At 42.6% G+C, this 20754-nt stretch overlaps 1 protein-coding gene across 2 annotated transcripts in view; it reads left to right on the top strand.

The window, feature by feature from the left end:
* The window catches only part of CUL2 (cullin 2), a 156749-nt gene extending 139609 nt beyond the window's left edge, over nucleotides 1-17140 (top strand). Inside the window, exon 21 of one of the 2 annotated variants that reach the window (XM_040434290.1) lies at nucleotides 16518-17140. In XM_040434290.1, the coding sequence (XP_040290224.1) occupies nucleotides 16518-16649 (132 nt within the window). In that variant the 3' untranslated portion in view covers nucleotides 16650-17140. The remainder of the gene's footprint in view (nucleotides 1-16517) is intronic. The other variant, XM_040434291.1, reaches the window with a different exon arrangement.
* The last annotated feature ends 3614 nt before the right edge of the window (nucleotides 17141-20754 follow it).

The raw sequence follows: 20754 nt of genomic DNA, 5'->3' as shown, positions 1-20754 counted from the left end.
TGGATCGTGCATGCAGACTGCTGAAACGAAGCTGAGCACACAGCACTCGCCAATCGCCAGCAGTTTCGTAGAGGAAAGTGGAGTGGCAGTACGCCTCAATCTGTCACTCCAGGGACTCTGAGATCCCCATTCTCATGATCAGTAGCAGTTACAGTGGTCAGACCCCTGCCAATCAGATACTTATCCCCTGTCCTGTGATTAGGGGAGAAGTTGCTATGGTGGGATGACCCCTTTAAGGTTTACTTTTTATTTTTGCTTGGGTCCAAACTAGGGATCGACCGATATTGACTTTTTAGAGCCGATACCGATAATCTGTGAACTTTCGGGCCGATAGCCGATAATTTATACCGATATTTTATATCTCATAATATATATTCTATTAGTTGGTAGTTACTGAGGTGGTGGAAATTTGCATTTGGCACTAGTATATTATAAATGTCAATTATACATTTATAAAGCCCTTAGTTGGTAGTAAATTTCTAATTTACATTTATAATATACTAGTGACACATGCCAATTTCCACACCATCCCCCCCTCCTCACTGACTTTATTAACCCCTATCAGACCTCATATCAGCCCTTTATTAACCCCTATCAAACCTCAGATCAGACCATTATTAACCCCTATCAGACCTCAGATGAATAAAATTAAAAACTTCTCACCTCTCCTGCGCCGCGGCTCCTCTTCATCTCTGGGTCCGGTGTCTCGCTCCCCTGTGTTCTCCGGCCCGCACAGCACTGTCACCAGGAAAGTGCAGCCCGGGCCCCATCAAAGAAGACCAGGGACGGTGAGTATCGGAAGCGCTTGCTGCGCTTCTTCTCCACTCCCGGCACCCGATGCATACTAGTGCGCACTTCCATAATGGAAGCGCTCACTAGTATTCGCTGTATACGCATTATCTGTATAGTTAGATGCCAATACCGATAATGTACAAAATCCTGAATATTGGCCGATAATATCAGTACTTCCGATAATCTGTCGATCCCTAGTCCAAACCCTGTCGTCATGCCCCATAAAGGATCATGGATTTAATAGGAGTCCCATCATTCATTGACAACCGGGGTGTTACCATTCCCCTTGTTAAAGAGCTACGTCCCTTCACCTCTCTGACCCTGTCCAATGGAGAGACAGCATATGGACAAAGGGAATGGTAACTGCTAGTTGTCAGTTTGATTGTACATTACCAGGAAGAATAACAGGGGAACCACACAATGGAGAGCTGTAAGAGTAAATAGTTCAGATTCAGAATTGGTATTGTGAACCTTTTTATGGCATTGGTCTCCAACCTGTGGCTCTCCAGCTGCTGTAAAACTACAACTCCCAGCAGAATTTTATCAGTTCTATATTTTTCTTTAGGTAAGGACAAACTCAATAAAACACGGCTTCTGGCAGTTTTTATAAAGGCTCCCATAACCTGAACATAGTTATTATTTTCCTTAGTAGCTCATAAACAGCCATTTTGTGAACAAATAAGTCTCTGGTCACAATGCCATCGGAGGCTCCTTCAAAATGTGGTCACAAAGGATGGACACGACTTTACAAACCCATTAAAAACACTGGGGGCCGTCCGGTGCTCTTGTTGTCCGTCATAGAGCAGATCCATCACTGTAGACCAAGCAAAAACTTTTAAAGGAAGCAAAAAAAATTTAGTGGAAGTGTTAACAGAGATTAAAGGGGTTCTCTGATTTAATTTTTTATTTCATGCCCGCTCTTGATTAGAGTAACAATTTTTAATTGCTACTTATTAAAAGTTGCTTACCAGGCCAGAGCTGCGCTCTCAGTCCGATTTATATGCTCCTGGCACTTCCGGGATCACGTGCCATACATTGAGCCTAGTTACAACCCACAGCGCATGCGTGAGAATATATTTCTCGCTAGTGCTGTGGCCAGGGATTCATTTTCGCGCACACGCTGTGACATGTAACCAGGCTAGGATAATATGCTAAATGTTCCGCACGTGATCCCGGACGTGCCAGGAGCACATAATTGGGCCGGGAGCACAACTCTGGTCCAGTAAGCAAGTTTTAATAAGTATTAATGAAAAAGTTGTTACTCTAATCAAAGAAGGGAACATTAAATAAAAAAAAATCGGATAACCCCTTTAATTATTCTTAAAACCTGTAGTCATGGCATACTGCCTACAAAGTGAGGACACGGGAGAATGGTGGGACAGGCATAGTCCGTACTGATCAGATCCTGGAATGTGCTCCCTCCTCGTTCTCTTATTATATCGTCATATCTCAGGCCTGTGAAAGACGATTACAGAATTTCCGTACCACTCGGTGTGAAAGCGATGGTGAACTCTACCCCAATATGTGTGCCGTGGATTGAAACGTGATCTGTACATAATTGAGCCAGGTGGTGATTTCTATGGGTGTCCTTTCTTCTCTGGACCGTGTACTATTGTGAATATACAAAACCCTTGGAGCTGGTCTTACAGCTGTGACATGTTCCTGTGTACACTCGATGAATAGTGAGCTGCAGTTATTGTCTTTTCGGTGTATGCTATTCCGCAGAGTTGGATGTAGCTTCGAGGACCTGTCACCTCTCCTGACATGTCTGTTGTACTAAATAACTGCATTCCCTGTGAAATAATTCTGGCACACATTTTCTTATAACTGTATGTTGTGCCATTCCTCTATTATTCCTATTAGGCGTTTAACAAATAAAGGAATAACGGGTGTGCCACAAATAGTTGTAGTTGTGTGCGACTGTGGGGGCTCCGATCAGAAGGCCTTACCTCACAGATGCCGCAATTGCTGTTGATCGTGGCATCTGAGGGGTTAAATGCCGGGGTTTGGCGCGATTGCTATACCCCGTCATTGTGGCCGGGTGCCTGCTGTATTTTACAGCCAGCACCCGCCGCGTATAGAGCACGCTCACTGCAGCAGCCCGCTCCATACAGTTGCGGGCGCAAAATGCTGTACATGTATGGCATTATACTTTTAAGGGGTTAAAGAACAGAACTCCCACAAAAAAAGTTTTATTCTTTGACCTGTTAGAAAGGAACATAATTTAAACTGTAGTGAAGATTATCTTCTTGCCAGTGGCTGTATTTGTGAGTTATCCCCTCCCTTCTGATCCTCAGTTGTGTCATGTGACCAACAATCAGATTTTCCAAATAACACAGGAAGCCAGTTTCTCTCTGTATTCCTATGGGAGCCTCAATGTCCATCTCATAGGAATGAATAGAGACGTAACTGACTCCCTGACACTCCAGCTGTGGTGAAACTTCATCTCCTCCCAGCGTGCGCCATTCACTTCTATAGGAGTGCTGACAACAGTTAAGCAAGTGTGCATGCTGGGAGTGGTAGTTTCACCACAGTTGGAGTACTGGAGGTTGCTGGTCCTTGGTTTGCATCATGCAGCTTTCTAACAGATCAGAGAATGTGGGAGTGCTAGGGCTGAAACGATTACTATCGAGTAAATTGAATCAAAATTTTTTTGCATCAAGGATTCGTTTTTGTCATGTGACCACGGAGCGGGAGTGAAGTGCTTGCTATTACTCACCGCTCCGTGGTCACCTGCCAGCCCGCACCGCACTTTCTTCCTGACACATCGTCAGGACATAGTGCACGTAAGCGCGCGCTGTGACCTGACGCTGTGTGACGTCAGGAGGATAGTGCAGCGTGCGAAGAAGAAGAGGATCAGCTGTGGAGCGGTGCCCCTACAGGAGAGGTAAGTATTTTATTTCACTGGTGCTGGGGACATGACTAAGAGGGGGGAGATGGGGGCACTGGGGGGAAGCTGGTGGCACTGGCTGGGCACCTGATTGCACTGGGTGGAAGATGATTGCACTGGGTGGAAGCTGGTGGCACTGGCTGGGCACCTGATTGCACTGGGTGGAAGCTGGTGGCACGGGGAGGGGCAGCTGATGGCACGGGGGGGCTGATTAGTTTTTATAAAGAATAACGTTCTTTTAATTTAGTTTTTTGTTATCAGAGTACTCGATTAATTGATAGAATACTCGATTACAAAAATAGTCGATAGCTGCAGCCCTAGGGAGTGCTACTTTAATAATTCTGGCACATTATCTCCCCACTATTTTGCAGCATTTTGACAGGTTTATTTTTTTAGTCAAATGCTGCATCCAGGTGTTAAAGCAGATTAACCTGATTTTTTTCCTTCATAGGCTTCTCAGAGGGCTTCAAAAATGGCAGAAAAAAAACACTTTTTAAATGGTAAAAGATAAAGAACGTCACCAGAACACTTGTAAAACATCATCAAAAAACATATCATAGATTTTTTTGTAATTTTTTGTGCATTTACAAACACCGAAAAAATAGTCTGCACGGAGGAGGTCTTAGAAAAGGGGTTTTCTGATTACTACAGGTTATCGGACCCCCTCTCGTTCCCTGTCCTGACGGCTCAGCAGGGCAAGCATGCACCCTGCCGCTCCATTCATCCGTATGGGGCTGCAAGTACAGAGCTCAGTTATCTCCAGCAGTCTCAGAGAGAATGAATAGAGTGCCCGGGCACATGTTTGACCTTCCTTTCCATTAGGACAGAGGGGGTCCCAGCAGTCAGACTGATCAGTGGAATGTCCCTTTAAATTGTATGAAGTGTCAATGTAGCAAATAAGTCATGAAACGTTCTACCATGTTTCTCATGACTTTGACTTAGCCAAGATGCTAAGGGCCAATTTACATAGTTATTTGGAGCTGATTTTCGGAGGTTTCAGCCTCAAAATCATCTCTAAAAAAAACTGCCTCCTATTCATTTCAGTGGAAAGCAGCACTTGTTGTTTTTTTCCCATGTGGGAAAAAAAGTAGCATCATGCCCTTTCTTGGCCTCCGCACTACCTTTCCCCACTAATGGGAAGCGTAAAAAGAACCGCTCTGTTAGTGTTCGCACATATTTTGCACGTTTTCTGTTCCCGCCGAAAACCACAAGGTAATGTAATTTTGTATTTAAGTAAACATCCATTGGCTATTAAAAAAAACCCATAAAAAAAACCCATAAAAAAATGCACTGGGAAAAAAAAAAAAAACACTTGCGGATTCCTCACTGAATTTTGTAGACTGATTTACAAAATCCATCGTGTGAACATACCCTAAAGCTGACAATGCACTTTAAATGTTTATCAGTCAAATCCACTGATGTCTGTGGGATCGGCAGATGTCAGTCTGTTAGATTTCAACATGCCCGATCCTTGTGAGCTCAGGGAGCTAAAAGCCTTTAGAGGTTTCTGGCAGCGGCTTCCTCTCCTCTCGGACAAGGGGCCCGGTGAGGCGGGCATCTCATTTTTTCATTTTCACATTGTATCGTGAGAGCCGTGGGAATAATAATTACATTATGTACAATACAGAAGGACGTCCTCGCCACCGAGGCCAGTGACTGCTATTCTGGAATGTCACCATTTGCATGTTTCAGCAGTTTCATTGCTGGAATGTTTTCATCGTCCTTCGTTGTGTCGAGTCATTTCCGTTTTTTCACCTCTGATGGTTTCTTGCATGACTGCACCCCCTCTACATAATCGGCCTGACCTCCCTGCCATTCACATTTCCTGTGCTCTCTGCCGTACCTCATCACAGATTCCAGGCCTGTTAGTGGACGCAATGCATATTTGCATGTACTGAGGCAGAAGGAATGCACATCATGGAATAAATAGACAATTTATCTGATCCTTCCCAGCAATCCAGACTGCTTGGTCATGGCTTTTAGGTTCTGTTTTTTTTCTGCTCGTGAAGCTTTCTCCTAAAATAAGTCTTTGAATTTTTCTGTTCTGTCAGTTTCCTAGAAAGGACCTGTCGGCTCTCCTGTCTGTTTCAGCAAGTACCTGCATGAAACAATAATTCTGAAGCATCTTCTGTCAGATCTCTGTTGTTCCTCTTGTAATTGTGTGACTAATGTGAGAAGTGAGTGTTAAAGGGGTTATCCCACGAAAAATACTCTACAGTTTTCAAACCAGCATCTGGATCTGAATACTTTTATAATTGCATTTAATTAAAAATTTAGCATAGCTACTGAGTTATTTAATATAATGTATCTGTATGGCACCACCTGCTGTTTGCTCTTTTTCCTATTTCTTTGACCTGGTCACTGAGATGTCCGCACATGCTCAGTTTCATCCTTCTACTGCCCCCTGAGCTGTGATAGGGAGAGCATGGACACACCCCCTGAGCTGTGATAGGGAGAGCATGGACACGCCTCCTGAGCTGTGATAGGGAGAGCCTGGACACGCCCCCTGAGCTGCAGCAGAATAGACACTCCCCTTGAGCTGTCAGCTCAATATAAATCTAGCAGAGCAATGAATGGGGAGATCTCTGGATCCATGTGAGGTACAGGGCTGGTTCTAGCTCTGTTAGAAAGAGGTAGTCATGTGCTATATGATGTCTGATTATCATTTTTTATATTAGTCATGGATAACCCCTTTAATATTCCATTTGTCAATATATCTCCAATGTGTCCGATTGGCGCTGCACACCCTGTTGGCTAGGGGAATGGTAACACCAAGTTGTAACTGTATTCATACATTTTACAGGAGTAATAACAGAGGAACGGCACAATGCACAGGTAAAGGAAAAGATTCTCTTAGATTATTAAACGCTTAATGACCTGCACCAGTACATGTACGGCGGAACCGGACGTGACAGCGCCGTACATGTTCGGCACAAGGTCCGCGGGGAAGGATCGGAGGTGAGTCGCAACACCATGTCTGCTCTTACCGGCAGGCAGCCATGCTGGGTTAGGGCAGCATGGTGCTGCACCGCCCCCCTGCAGCTCTAAGCGCTGCGATTGGCCGATCCATGAGACCGGCACATTGCAGCACAGGAAGCTGTAAGAAGCATCGGGGCAGGGCGATTGGAGATCAGGGGGAGGTGGCAGGTGCTGAACTGGTCGGCACCGGTCACCTCCGAGGTGAGGCAGGGCACACCAGTGTTTTGGGTCCCTGCCAGCGATGCGATTGGCTGGAACAAGGCTCCAGCCAATGACCGCGCTATTAGCTGCACAGGAAGAGGCAGAACTTCCCTGCATGCAGCCATTCTAGCTGGTGATTGCATGCAGAGAGGTTCTGTGCCTTTTATGTGCTGCTTGTGGTTTGCTGGGACTTGTGGTGTACACCACTGCGATTTAACCCCTTTCCTGCTAGAAAGAAGAAAAGAACAACATCTGGAATAGCTGCACAGCTTTTTTTTTTTTTCATTTGCAGCTGTTCCAGATCCCTAAACCACCCTCCGTCCCTTCCCGCCCCGTCCTTTTTTTACAGACACCATTTGGTCTGTGCACTTTTTTTGGCCTTTTTATTATTTTAATTTTTTTTACCATTTTTCAGCTCTGCAATACTTTTTCTGCGTGCAAACTGTGACCGCCAAGTGCGGTTCGGTGCGTACCTGCCTGATAAGCACCTACGGATTGTTCTTTGCGCTTTTTTTTTTTTGCATTATTTTTGGTTAAAAAGAAATTGTAGTTAGGGATTTATTTAAATATATATAGTGCTCTACATAACATGTTACATATTTAGACAGTGTTCACTGTAGTGAATTTTTATACTACAATTTTTGCACACACAATCTGTGTGCATGTGTGCTGCAGAGTACCGGTCAATAGTGTGCTCATTAGCATCTGCACATTTTTGATTTTTTTTTTTTACAATTTTTTTGTGTGAATAAAGAACTGCAGTTAGTCCCTCAGCAAGGAAGGGAAGTGTCCAAAAAAGATGCAGGGTCTGTTCCAAAAGGGGGATAAGGAAAGACGCCATTTACCATTGCGAAACCTGCCCTGAAAAACCTGGCCTGTGCATGCAGGAGTGTTTTAGAATCTACCACTCATCCATGGATTATTAATTTAATTTCATCCTTTTATGCTCCCTGTAATATTTCCACTTTATATCTCTGATTTAGTCCACCTCGCTTGCATATCCACTTTCCAACAACCACTACATATTCTTTTCTGTGAGACAACTGTTAGGTCAAAAGTGCCCTTTCCACCCCTTAAAATGTTTGTACGGCAAAGTTATTTACCTTCCCAAAATCCACTTTGTCACAGGACTACTGGCTTGGCAAATACTAGTTCATACGTTTATGGTTATTTTGTTGACCAAAGGAATCACGCATCACCACAAAGTACCTTAAATCTGATGTTCTAATATCTATCTCCAAAAGCACAAATTTCATTGATGACATATTATTGAGCAATGTCTTAATGTTTCTGTATCACCATTAAGAACATGTAATGCTTGCAATTGTATTACTTGAAGATGCTTTTTGTATTGTAAAACGCAATTGATATGTGATACTGAAAGAATTTATAAAAATAGATTTGACCAAAAAAAAATGTTGGTAAGGGGGTGCTCTTTCTGAAATGGGGTCACTTCTTGGGGTTTTTAATTTCTGGGGACCTCAGGAAATTTATTTAATGTGACATGGCACCTAAAATCCATGTCTGTTTATTCAGGCCTACAAAAAACATATTTTGCACCTTGCCTCTAGAGCCCTGCTGTGCAACTATACAGCAGACTACAAGCACATATGGGGTGTTTGAAAGTGAAAAATTGGGGTCTGCTAGTAATTTTTCATTTTTACAAAAGTGTGCTTTGAAATGCTTTCACAAGTATTTCTGTCTTCTGTGAGACACCTGTTTGCTGAAAAGTACCCTTTCCACCATTTAAAATATTTGTACGGGGTGCTCTTTCCAAAAAGGGGGTCACTTTTTGGGATTTTTAATTTCTGGGGACCTCAGGAAATTTATTTAATGCGACATGGCACCTAAAATACATGTCTGCCAATTCAGGTCAGCAAAATCCATATTTAGCTGTTTGACTCTAGAGCCCTGCCATGCGCCCATACATCATTTTTTGAGCACATATGGAGTGTTGGCGTATTCGGGGGGAAATGGGGAACAAAATGTATGGTGCATTTTGTCCTGTTACCCCTTGTGAAAGTGAAAAATGTGGGTGTAAAGCAACTTTTTCTGGAAAAATTTTTCATTTTCACAGCCAATTGTTTCCTAATTCTGTGAAACGCCTGATGGGTCAAAGTGCTCACTACACACTTTGAAATATTCCTTGAGGGGTGTAGTTTCTGGAATGGGGTGACTTTTTGGGGGTTTCCACTGTAGGGCCACCTCAGGGTGTCTTCACATGCGACATAGCTCCCAATTACCATTCCAGCTAAATCCGCTCTCCAAAAGCCATTTGGTGCTCCTTCCACTCTGAAGCACACATGGGGTGTTTCTGTAAACTCCTGATTAAGGGTAATAGATTTAGAGTTTTCTTTGTCCGTTAACCCTTGATGTGTTGCAGAAAAAATAGATTAAAATTTAAAATCTGCAAAAAAAAAGTGAAATTTTGAAATTTCATTCCCATTTTCATTTAATTCTCGTGGGGCACCTAAAGGGTTAACAAAGTTTGTAAAATCAGTTTTTTGAATAGCTTGAGTGGTTTAGTTTCTAAAATGGGGTGATTTATGGGTGGTTTCTAATATGTAAGCCCCAGAAAGTGACTTCATAACTGAACTGGTCCTGAAAAAATTGGGGTTTGGAAATGTTCTTAAAAATTTGCTTCTAGACTTCTAAGCCTTCTAATGTCCCAAAAAAAATTCATTTTCAAAATGATCCAAACATGAAGTAGACATATGGGAAATGTAAAGTAATAACTATTTTTGGAGGTATTACTATCTATTATAAAAGTAGAGAAATTGAAATTTGGAAATATGCGAAATTTTTAAAAATTTTGGTAAATTTTTATTTTTACTCCATTTTACCAGTGTCATGAAGTACAATATGTGACGAGAAAACAATCTCAGAATGGCCTGGATAAGTAAAAGTGTTTTAAAGTTACCACCACATAAAGTAGATTTGCTAAAAATGGCCTGGTCCTTAAGGTGAAAAATGTCAGGGTCCTTAAGGGGTTAATGGGGATAATTAGGGTTTATTAAAACAAACATGTTAGGTGAGCTGATAGATTAGTTTAAGATTATGAATTTTCAGATATACAATCAGTAAACAGAGGGGAGTCTTATGTTTAAAGGGGTAGGATATGCCACCAATGTCAGACAGTTGCGGGTTACACCCATCTCCAGAATGGCACCCCTGAAGTGAGAGGAGGGCAGCCACGCATGCGCAGCCACCCTCAATTCATTTCTATAGGAATTCCGAATACAGCCGAGCGCTGGCTCAGCTATTTCCGGAAGTCCCATAAAAGTGAATGAAGCGTTGGTCCTGCTTGCACGGTCCACTCTCCAGTCGTTTCTATGGAACCTACGAAAATAGTGCTCTCGCTCAACTATTTTTGGAAAAATCCCATAGAAATGGAGAGCAGGCCTCCCATTTCTGAGACTCGAACCTATCTGACTATGGCAAATCCTAGAGAGATGCCTCCCAGCTGATACAACCTCTTTATGACTGTCTATTGGTCTGGAGGACCCCGCATGTCCATGAATTATACAGACAGCCCATTGATTTAATTGGGTACAGTGTAATGCCTGTTTTCTCCTGTGATGGTGCTGCAGGGAAATTCAGCGCTTGCTAACAGGTTACAGCCGATCGCTGGGGGTCCTAGTATTGGAAATCCATTTCCTATGGGATAGTCCACAGATCCGATGTCACCGCATGCCCTAAAACACACAATCTGTTCTGCACCATGTTATGAGGTTCTGTAAAACTCCTTTCCCTTCACTGGTTATGTCTTGTAGATTCAGGAGATGTGATTGGCTATAGGAGAGTGAACCTGTCCCTGTACCACGCTGCCCCGAAACATGGCAGCAATATGGTATAGGCAGAGATCTGCTTTAAAGGGCTTGTTAAATTACAGCTGACATGTAACGGCATATGAAAGGCTATAAGCGCTGCAGTGCTGGGGCGGATGCGGGGTGTTCTGCAGCAGGTATCTGCGCTGAATGTTTGCAGCTGCTGCGCAGTAGAGGACACAGCCAGGGAAGCCGTCACGTGGATAAATCGTGTGACCACCACCATTCTTCCGTGCTGGAGTAATCAATGCGTCCTTATAGAATCTGATATGGAATTTTAGAACTGTACTCAAAGTAGATAACCCCTTTAATTTGCTAGATTGTTACGCAGGAAAGAATGTGTCCCTATTGGGCTGGCATCATTTAGAACTGGGAAAGTGGGCAGATACTTGTGACATGCTCTCTCCATTAATCTGCGGTCACATGTATGTTGTGGAGAAGCTGTCACTCCGAGTTCATTACATAACCCATCACTCTAATACACCACGAACAAAGCGTCGCCCTCATCAAATATTCACAAACTGCATGTTCATAGCCCACATCGAACGCATTCACAGCCCACCACACGCAACCCTGGCACAGGCTCGTCTATATGGAGGAAAAATGCCCAAAGAATAGAAGATTGGGATTATAGCTAGGGCTGTTATATGAGGTGTACAATATGCAGGGAATTCCCAAAGGGGGCAGTCCAGAGTCTTTCCATTTCCTAAACCTAGAAGTCTATAGGAGAGTAAAGGGATGACTGCTCCTCATCATTGGATTCAATCCATCAATTAAACAGGGCCTTGTGCTAATTTCAGTAATTATTCCTTGAAGGGATATTCCAGCAGAAAAGATTTACGTTGTAAATGTTACAGCAGTGGGGTCTGTCCACTAGTGAGTCAGTGATTTCCAATTGAAAACCCCTTTAACATAATTCATACCGTCAGGACCACCCTTCCTTAAAAATAAAGCCTCAGAGACCGCTCAGTGATCAGCTGCTATTACCAGGGAGAAGCTGCCGTGGCCACACATGTAATCTGACCTTGTGGGATCACACGTTTCCTATGAATGTTTGTTTGACCATTTAAAGGGCATGTGCACTTGGCAGCTCAAGACATCTGTATTGGTCCCATGTTCATATGTGCCCGCATTGCTGAGAACAATGATGTTTTAATATATGCAAAAGAGCCTATAGGAGCAACGGGGGCTTTGCCTAGAGGCTCTGCTCTCTCTGCCACTTCCACGCCCTCTGCACTTTGATAGGACCTGGAATGATGACATTTCCACTGCTTGGCCCTGTCAGTTAAACTGAAGAGGGCACGGCAGTTGCAGAGAGAGCAGAGCCTCTAGGTGTAACTGCAACGCCCCCGTTGCTCCTAGAGGCTGGTTTGCATATACTAAAACATCATTTTGCTCAGCAATGTGGGCACATCAGTGGTCGATTTAGTGACCCACCTCAGGGGTATTTCCAGCCTTTTTCTGGGTGTTGAGCCAAGGTCAGGGAGTGGAATGGACCGACTACCGGAACAACATTTTAAAATTCTTCATACCACGCAGTATTTGTGTCTACGCATACATAGACTACACATTACATAAAGGTATAACAATCCATAGCTTCCTAGTGTATGTCAAAATGACTCTATGGATAAGTTCTGCGTCGGGAGGCTAAACTTGTTAAAATGCCGAGGTGTGAACAGAGCGATAGAAAATCAATCCTGATACCAGCTACTGATGATATATATATAATTTTTTTTTTTTTTTTTTTTTTTTTACAATATTAGTCTTTAGGGCAGGGGTCAGCAACCCCTGGAACTCCAGCTGTCGTGAAACTACAACTCCCAGCATGCTCCATTCACTTCTGTGGGAGTTCTGAGAACAGCCAAGCAAGTGTGTATGTTGGGAGTTGTAGTTTCATCACTGTTGGAGTGCCAGAAGTTGCCATTTCCTTCTTTAGGCTACCTGCATGCGTTGCGGATTACGCAAAATTTTTTCCAGGCAGATTCTTGTGCAGAAAAACAGCAGCGTAATACAGTACAGGACAGTGTATGAAGTAGACACATCTCATGTACACATCGCAGCATGTCCATTATGTTTGTGATTTTACATCCTTTTCTATGGAAATTTTAGATTTGCAGCAAAACTGCATCAAATCCGTACCAAAAACGAGTAGCACATGCAGGTCTTATAGAAACGCCCCGAAATCCACACGGAAATTAATGCGGATCCTCTAAATGTTTACCCCCCTCCATGATTAGGTTTATGTATTACATAGACACAACAGCTCTCTGTGGCCACTAAAGGCACTATTAGACTGCACGATTTCAGGCCAGTTATTAGGGATACGTTCCCTATAACGGGTCCGTATAATCGATCAGCCAGTGAACGAGCAAACACTGGTTCGTTGGCTGATCGTCATCTTTCATCAGGTCCAATAATCGGCAGCATAACCGATTACACAGGGAGATGTGCTGCCAATTATCCATAGAAGAGAATGAGGCAGGAACGAATGCAGTAGAAATCGTTTCTCTCATTCAAAGGGCAAGAGACAATAAGTACAACTACACTGCAACATGTTGGCTGTGTTTTTTTTGGGGTTTTTTTGCGACTGCTGTTTCGCAGTCGCAGTGTGACACCATAGACTAGCATCATAAAATATGTTATAGAAACATAGAAACATAGAATGTGTCGGCAGATAAGAACCATTTGGCCCATCCAGTCTGCCCAATATACTAAATACTATGGATAGCCCCTGGCCCTATCTTATATGAAGGATGGCCTTATGCCTATCCCATGCATGCTTAAACTCCTCCACTGTATTTGCAGCTACCACTTCTGCAGGAAGGCTATTCCATGCATCCACTACTCTCTCAGTAAAGTAATACTTCCTGATATTACTTTTAAACCTTTGCCCCTCTAATTTAAAACTATGTCCTCTTGTAGCAGTTTTTCTTCTTTTAAATATTCTCTCCTCTTTTACTTTGTTGATTCCCTTTATGTATTTAAAAGTTTCTATCATATCCCCTCTGTCTCGTCTTTCTTCCAAGCTATACATGTTAAGGTCCTTTAATCTTTCCTGGTAAGTTTTATCCTGCAATCCATGTACCAGTTTAGTAGCTCTTCTCTGAACTCTCTCCAAAGTATCAATATCCTTCTGAAGATATGGTCTCCAGTACTGAGCACAATACTCCAAATGAGGTCTCACTAGTGCTCTGTAGAGCGGCATGAGCACCTCCCTCTTTCTACTAGTAATGCCTCTCCCTATACACCCAAGCATTCTGCTAGCATTTCCTGCTGCTCTATGACATTGTCTGCCTGCCTTTAAGTCTTCTGAAATAATGACCCCTAAATCCCTTTCCTCAGATACTGAGGTTAGGACTGTATCACTGATTTTATATTCTGCTCTTGGGTTTTTACGGCCCAGGTGCATTATCTTGCACTTATCAACATTAAATTTTAGTTGCCATATTTTTGACCATTCCTCTAGTTTTCCTAAGTCCTTTTCCATTTGGTGTATCCCTCCAGGAACATCAACCCTGTTACAAATCTTTGTGTCATCAGCAAAAAGACACACCTTACCATCGAGGCCTTCTGCAATTTCGCTGATAAAGATATTAAACAATATGGGTCCCAGAACAGATCCCTGAGGTACCCCACTGGTAACAAGACCTTGGTCTGAATATACTCCATTGACTACAACCCTCTGTTGCCTGTCCCTCAGCCACTGCCTAATCCATTCAACAATATGGGAGTACAAGCCCAAAGACTGCACTTTATTGATAAGCTTTCTATGTGGGACAGTATCAAAAGCCTTACTAAAGTCTAGATAAGCGATGTCTACTGCACCTCCTCCATCTATTATTTTAGTCACCCAATCGAAAAAATCAATAAGATTAGTTTGACATGATCTCCCTGAAGTAAACCCATGCTGTTTTTCATCTTTCAATCCATGGGATTTTAGATGTTCCACAATCCTCTCCTTAAGTATGGTTTCCATTAATTTCCCCACTATTGATGTCAGGCTTACTGGCCTATAGTTGCCCGATTCCTCCCTACTACCTTTCTTATGAATGGGCACAACATTTGCTAATTTCCAATCTTCTGGGACGACTCCTGTTGCCAGCGATTGGTTAAATAAATCTGTTAATGGTTTTGCTAGTTCAACGCTGAGCTCTTTTAATAGCTTTGGGTGTATCCCATCAGGCCCCTGTGACTTATTTGTATTAATTTTAGACAGCTGACTTAGAACCTCTTCCTCTGTAAAGACACATGCATCAAAAGATTCATTAGTCTTCTTTCCTAACTGAGGTCCTTCTCCTTCATTTTCCTTTGTAAAAACTGAACAGAAATATTCATTGAGGCAGTCAGCTAGTTCTTTATCTTCTTCTATATACATTCCTTCTTTTGTTTTTAATTTGGTAATTCCTTGTTTTAGTTTCCTTTTTTCATTTATGTATCTGAAGAATGCCTTCTGGCCTTTTTTTCCTGACTGAGCTAATTTCTCTTCTGCCTGTGCTTTGGAAGCTCTTATAACTTGTTTGGCCTCTCTCTGCCTAATCTTATAAATTTGTCTGTCATCCTCGTTTTGTTTTTTTTTATAATTCCTAAATGCTATCTTTTTGTTTTTAATGATTTTGGCCACTTCTGCTGAGTACCACAGTGGTCTCTTCCTTTTTTTGCTTTTACTGACAAGCCTAATGCAATTTTCTGTTGCCTTCAATAGTGCCACTTTTAAGTAGTCCCATTTCTCCTGGACTCCAATGAAACTGTTCCAATCTGATAGGGACTCGTATACCACTAATCTAATTTTAGAAAAGTCTGTTTTTCTAAAATCTAAAACTTTTGTTTTTGTGTGGTGTGACTCAGTCACTGTACTTATAGTAAACCACACTGACTGGTGATCACTAGATCCCAAGCTTTCCCCTACAGTAATATCAGATACCAAATTCCCATTTGTGAATACTAAATCTAAAATGGCCTCCTTCCGGGTTGGCTCCTCCACTACTTGCTGTAGAGATAATCCCAGTAGGGAATTTAGAATATCTGTACTCCTGGCAGAACTAGCTATTTTGGTTTTCCAGTTTACATCTGGAAGATTGAAGTCTCCCATAATGATAACTTCCCCCTTCAATGTCATTTTAGCTATTTCCTCAACTAGTAGATCATCTAATTCTTTGACTTGGCTAGGTGGTCTATATATCACACCTACACGAGTTGCCTTATGATTATCAAGCTGCACGGTAACCCAAACTGACTCTAAATTGTTCTCACTAACTTGTATCATGTTGTGTGACAAATGTCGTCATGTAGCCCTAGCCTCATCCATCGGCACTCGCACTGCCCGAAGATCAGGCAGTGTAATGCCACCCTGAGATATAAGCAAACACAAAATTATTTGGAACTGCATTATTGCCATATTTTTATTTTAAATGTGAGGCTTGGTTCCCTTTTTTTAAAAAAAATTTATGAAATTTTGGGAGTCGACCTTTCAGGACAAGGCGTCGTCATTCAGATGGGTCCTTTACACTATCGCCCTTAGCGTGGCAAGATCTAGCGGACTGACAAAGCAACCTGGCATGGAAACCCATGACTACGCTCAGTTTCCTGAGAGACGCACAGGAGGGTATTCACACAGTGCACTTGTGATGTTGGCAGTCGCCTTCCTGCCACGTTTTCCAGTTTACACATTCAGTGTTATGGAGACAATGTCTAGATAACTAGTGAAATTGAAATTTAGGTCTAGATCCCGACATGACTTTGCAATTGCTCTGTATTAATTGTGCTGTAATTGTTATGAAATGTGTCCATGCTGGCGTGACCGTAATAATGTGTTTATGTCCCCTCCCCAGGTCATTAGCCAGTCCAGAGCCCGATTTAACCCAAGCATCAGTATGATAAAGAAGTGCATCGAGGTCCTCATAGACAAGCAGTACATAGAGCGCAGCCAGGCTTCAGCAGATGAATACAGCTACGTAGCATGATGTCATCACGTCGCGTGTGCCAGAGGACGTCATCACATCACCGTTTGGTGTGTCCCGGTTGGAAGAAGCAGGCCTTTGCCTCCATAGTCTATCACCCTGGCAGTCCCTGTTTTTCTGCTGTTTACAACATCACCAGTGCCACGTCATGAGCGTCAGTGAAAATGCCTATAAATATTTCAAGCTCATGCCATTGTAACATTTCTTACAGCTCTACTAAAGGAATGAGTGAAGTCTTTCTGGAATGTGGAATTTATTTTGGGATTTTTTTTATTATTTTTTTTTTTGGGTAATTTTTGTTTTTTCCCCCCTTTCACCTTCTCAACACGATTGCAGTTGTGTTTTTTTATGTATCTTAAAGGACCTAAAGTCGAAACTAAATATTGTAATATTAAAAAAAATAACCTAATAATTGTATCAACTTCAAAATGTACAAAACAACAAACATGATATCGCTGCTTGTCAGATTAAAAAATAAAGACATGTACCGTGTATCGAGAGGATTCTCTCCGGGTACCAGGAACGCCCTACACAATACCCCCTGGTCATTGTCCTGTGACCGTTTATCAAATCACCAGAATATGTGCACACCTCCACCACTCCCATTCTAAAAGGACTTGCTTCCTTGCAGATCCATTTGGTGTTGTGGATTGTTGACCAGCAGATGTAATAGGATATGTTCTATCAGGCTTTGTTCACACCCAGATTATTGATTGAGGCTGGGGGTGCGTAACCTAATTAAAAAAGGGATCGGATTTATGTATTAACGCATGTTTTTCTCTAGTAAATGCTTTAGGAATATTTTAATTTACACTACACAGAAAAAGTTAGGGATATTTGGCTTGTGGGTGAAATTTCAGGAAAAACTATAATGCACTCTAACCTGGTGAACTTAGGCTACTTTCACACTTGCGTTCAGAGCGGGTCCGTCTGGTGTCTGCACAGACGGATCCGCTCCTATAATGCAGACGTTTGGATCCGTTCAGAACGCATCCGTCTGCATTATAGTTTAGAAAAAATTCTAAGTGTGAAAGTAGTTCAGACGGATCCGTCCAGACTTTACATTGAAAGTCAATAGGGGACGGATCAGTTTGAAAATTGAGCCATATTGTGTCAACTTCAAACGGATGCGTCCCCATTGACTTACATTGTAAGTCTGGACGGATCCGTTTGTGTCCGCTTTCTGAGCGGAGCGGAGGCTGAACGCTGCCAGACTGATGCCTTCTGAGCGGATCCGCATCCACTCAGAATGCATTGGGGCAGTACGGATGCGTTTGGGGCCGCTTGTGAGACCCTTCAAACGGAGCTCACAAGCGGAGCCCCGAACGCTAGTGTGAAAGTAGCCTTAGGGTCCATTCACACGTCCGTTTTTTCTTTCCTGATCTGTTCCGTTTTATGCGGAACAGATCTGGACCAGTTCTGTACCCATTCATTTTTAATGGGTCTTGGAAAAAAATCGGACACCACAATGTGTGCTGTCCGTGTCCGTTGTTCCGTTCCGCATGTCCGAAAAAATATAAAACTTGTCCTATTCTTTTCCGCAAAAATTGGATCCTGGTACAATACAAAGTCAATGGATCCGCAAAAAACGGAAGACATTCGTATGTCATTACGTATGTCATCCGTTTTATGCGGATTCCGTTCCTGGAAATTAAATTTTTATTTTATAAACTTTTATTCACTTTTTTTTTTCAATTTTTTTTCAAAGAAATCCAAACAACTTTATTTGCTTATTGAAATTTATACATGATGACATACGGAAACATTTTCAGGAACAACGGATCCGCAAAAAACGGACCGAAAATCGGGATATAGAAAATTACTGACGTGTGAATGTAGCCTTATGTGATCTTCTCTAAACTTTTGAATGCACATATCAAACTGTTCATTGTTTTAGGACTTTTTGCACAACTTGCTGTTCTCTAACAAGGAGCTTAACAGCAAAATTTACAACAGGTCTTTGATCTATGAAACGGCAAATAAATTTCCTGCTTCGATTAGAATTGGCATTTAAACACGCCTCCTCATCATGCTGTTAACATTTTGACATCATGAGACCAAGACGACACCTAACAATTGATCAACAGTACCTCGCCATTGCAAGGCTTCAAGTAGGATGTTTTTAGACGGAAGTGGCCACTGAGCTTAGAGTGTCATAGAGTGTCATCAGGTTGCAACAAGGAGACTGGAAGAGTCACAGAAAGGCATAGAAGTGGATGTCCTTTGGCCACATCCCACACTCATGACCTCTTTATTGTGAACAATGCCCTGTGTAACTCCCCAGAATCTCTATGACCTGAGGGCCACCCTTCAAGAAGAGTGGGATGCCATGCTTCAGCAGACAATAAGTCGACTTGTGAACAGCAGGAGACCTCGTTGTGAAGCTGTAATTGATGCTCAAGGCCACATGACAAGTTATTGAGACACTGACATTTTGTGGGGGTATACCCACCACTGGTGTTGGCTTCTGTTTCAATAAAGTGTTTTAAATTAGGAAATCACCATTGCGTGCCTCTACTTAAAGGCCCTACTTTCATGATAAAATATCACTGTATCGTGAACTTTTTACATTTTCCATAAATTTCATCCGAAAGCCAAATATCCCTAACTTTTTGTGAGTAGTGTACATTTAATTTAGCAAATCTAAATGACAAACTAGGTGTTTGCTGCAGTTTTCTTTGCGCAGTAATGGAGTAGTTCTCCATCTGCACTGCTGTAGCTAGGTCTTATGGGAAATTTCACTGAGGCCTAGTTCACACACTGCAGTTTTTGCATTTCTTTCATTTAAAAAATGTTGCCTGCAGCTGTAAATGTGAGCACACATCTGGATCTGCAGTGTTGAGCTATGCCAGAAGTCAGTGGCTAACAAAATGACCAGTGATGCACTGACCTAAGGCATCATGTGCATGGCGGAGTGGTGTGTATTTATGGTGCCCAGGGGCAGATTGGCTATAGATCTTACAGGGAAATTTCCCGGCGGGCCGATGCCCAGGGGGCCGCCTGGACCCTCCTCGTGGGCGGCCAGTGGAAGTTTTTGGGGATGTATTTTGTGCTGCTGGCAGTATTGTGTGATGGACTGTGGTATTTGGCTCTGTTGGGGTGGTATAATGTGCCGCAATATGGTATTGCAGGGCCTGTCTTCCATCAATTTGGACCCAACTACAAAACGGGGCCATTTTTTGTATTTTTCCAGGGCCACTATAAGTTCCCAGTGCGCCTATGTATGGTCCCAGATATATTTGCCTAGAAGTGCCACGTGAAAAATGGCACAGCCCTTTAATATGTGATAAGCGGCACTGGTATGGTGTCGTGCTACCAGTTACCACGTGACATAACTGCACATTTTACCCCGTATTGTTGCAGTTTTGCAAGGTGGTTTTTGGCTACTTGGTTTCTACAAGTTCGAATCACTTCTAGAATCAGTGCAGAAAAAAAAAAACAAGTTGACCGCACTTGTTTCCCGGATAGAGGCCGTGTAGGCAAAAACCAAATGCACGATTGTGTCACATGGTAATCTCCACACTTGATCTTGGCCACAGCCATTGAACTGAATAGGGGTGCAGAGAGACTCTCAAGTTACCGCGACCCCCAAATAGCAAAAAAAATAAATACAAAATCCAGCAGTTTTGGATTTTTTTTTATTTTTTTTTGCTTGCAATTCTGTAGTCACAGATTGACCCTATTGGGTTCAATGGATGCACTGCTACACAATGATGTTTGATTATGCGAATGGGTGTCACAGCCTTATCTGTCCTAAAGTGCATGGGGACATTTGTTTATATAGTTAAAGGGGTATTCTGGTTGTAACAAGTTGTCTTCTATCCACAAGATGGGGGAGAACCATTAGATTGACTGACCGCTGACTCCCCCCGCGATCACGAGAACGTAGCTGCTGGTCGTGTACGCACCGTGCTGCTCCATTCTCGATGGGACGGGCCGAGTACAGCAGTGTCTTCTTATTTTGACACCGAAATGTAGGTACATCTTTGCCTAGGGTTAGACTCGGCTGTACCTTGCACACATGGATGATAGCACTGATAATACAAGAAACCGCAAACAAGTAGACAGTAGTCTTAAAGGAGAATGGGTAATTGCAGACACTTAACTC

Source organism: Bufo bufo, chromosome 5, assembly GCF_905171765.1.
Source record: "Bufo bufo chromosome 5, aBufBuf1.1, whole genome shotgun sequence".
Taxonomy (NCBI): domain Eukaryota; kingdom Metazoa; phylum Chordata; class Amphibia; order Anura; family Bufonidae; genus Bufo; species Bufo bufo.
This window is presented reverse-complemented; position numbering and strand designations above follow the sequence as displayed.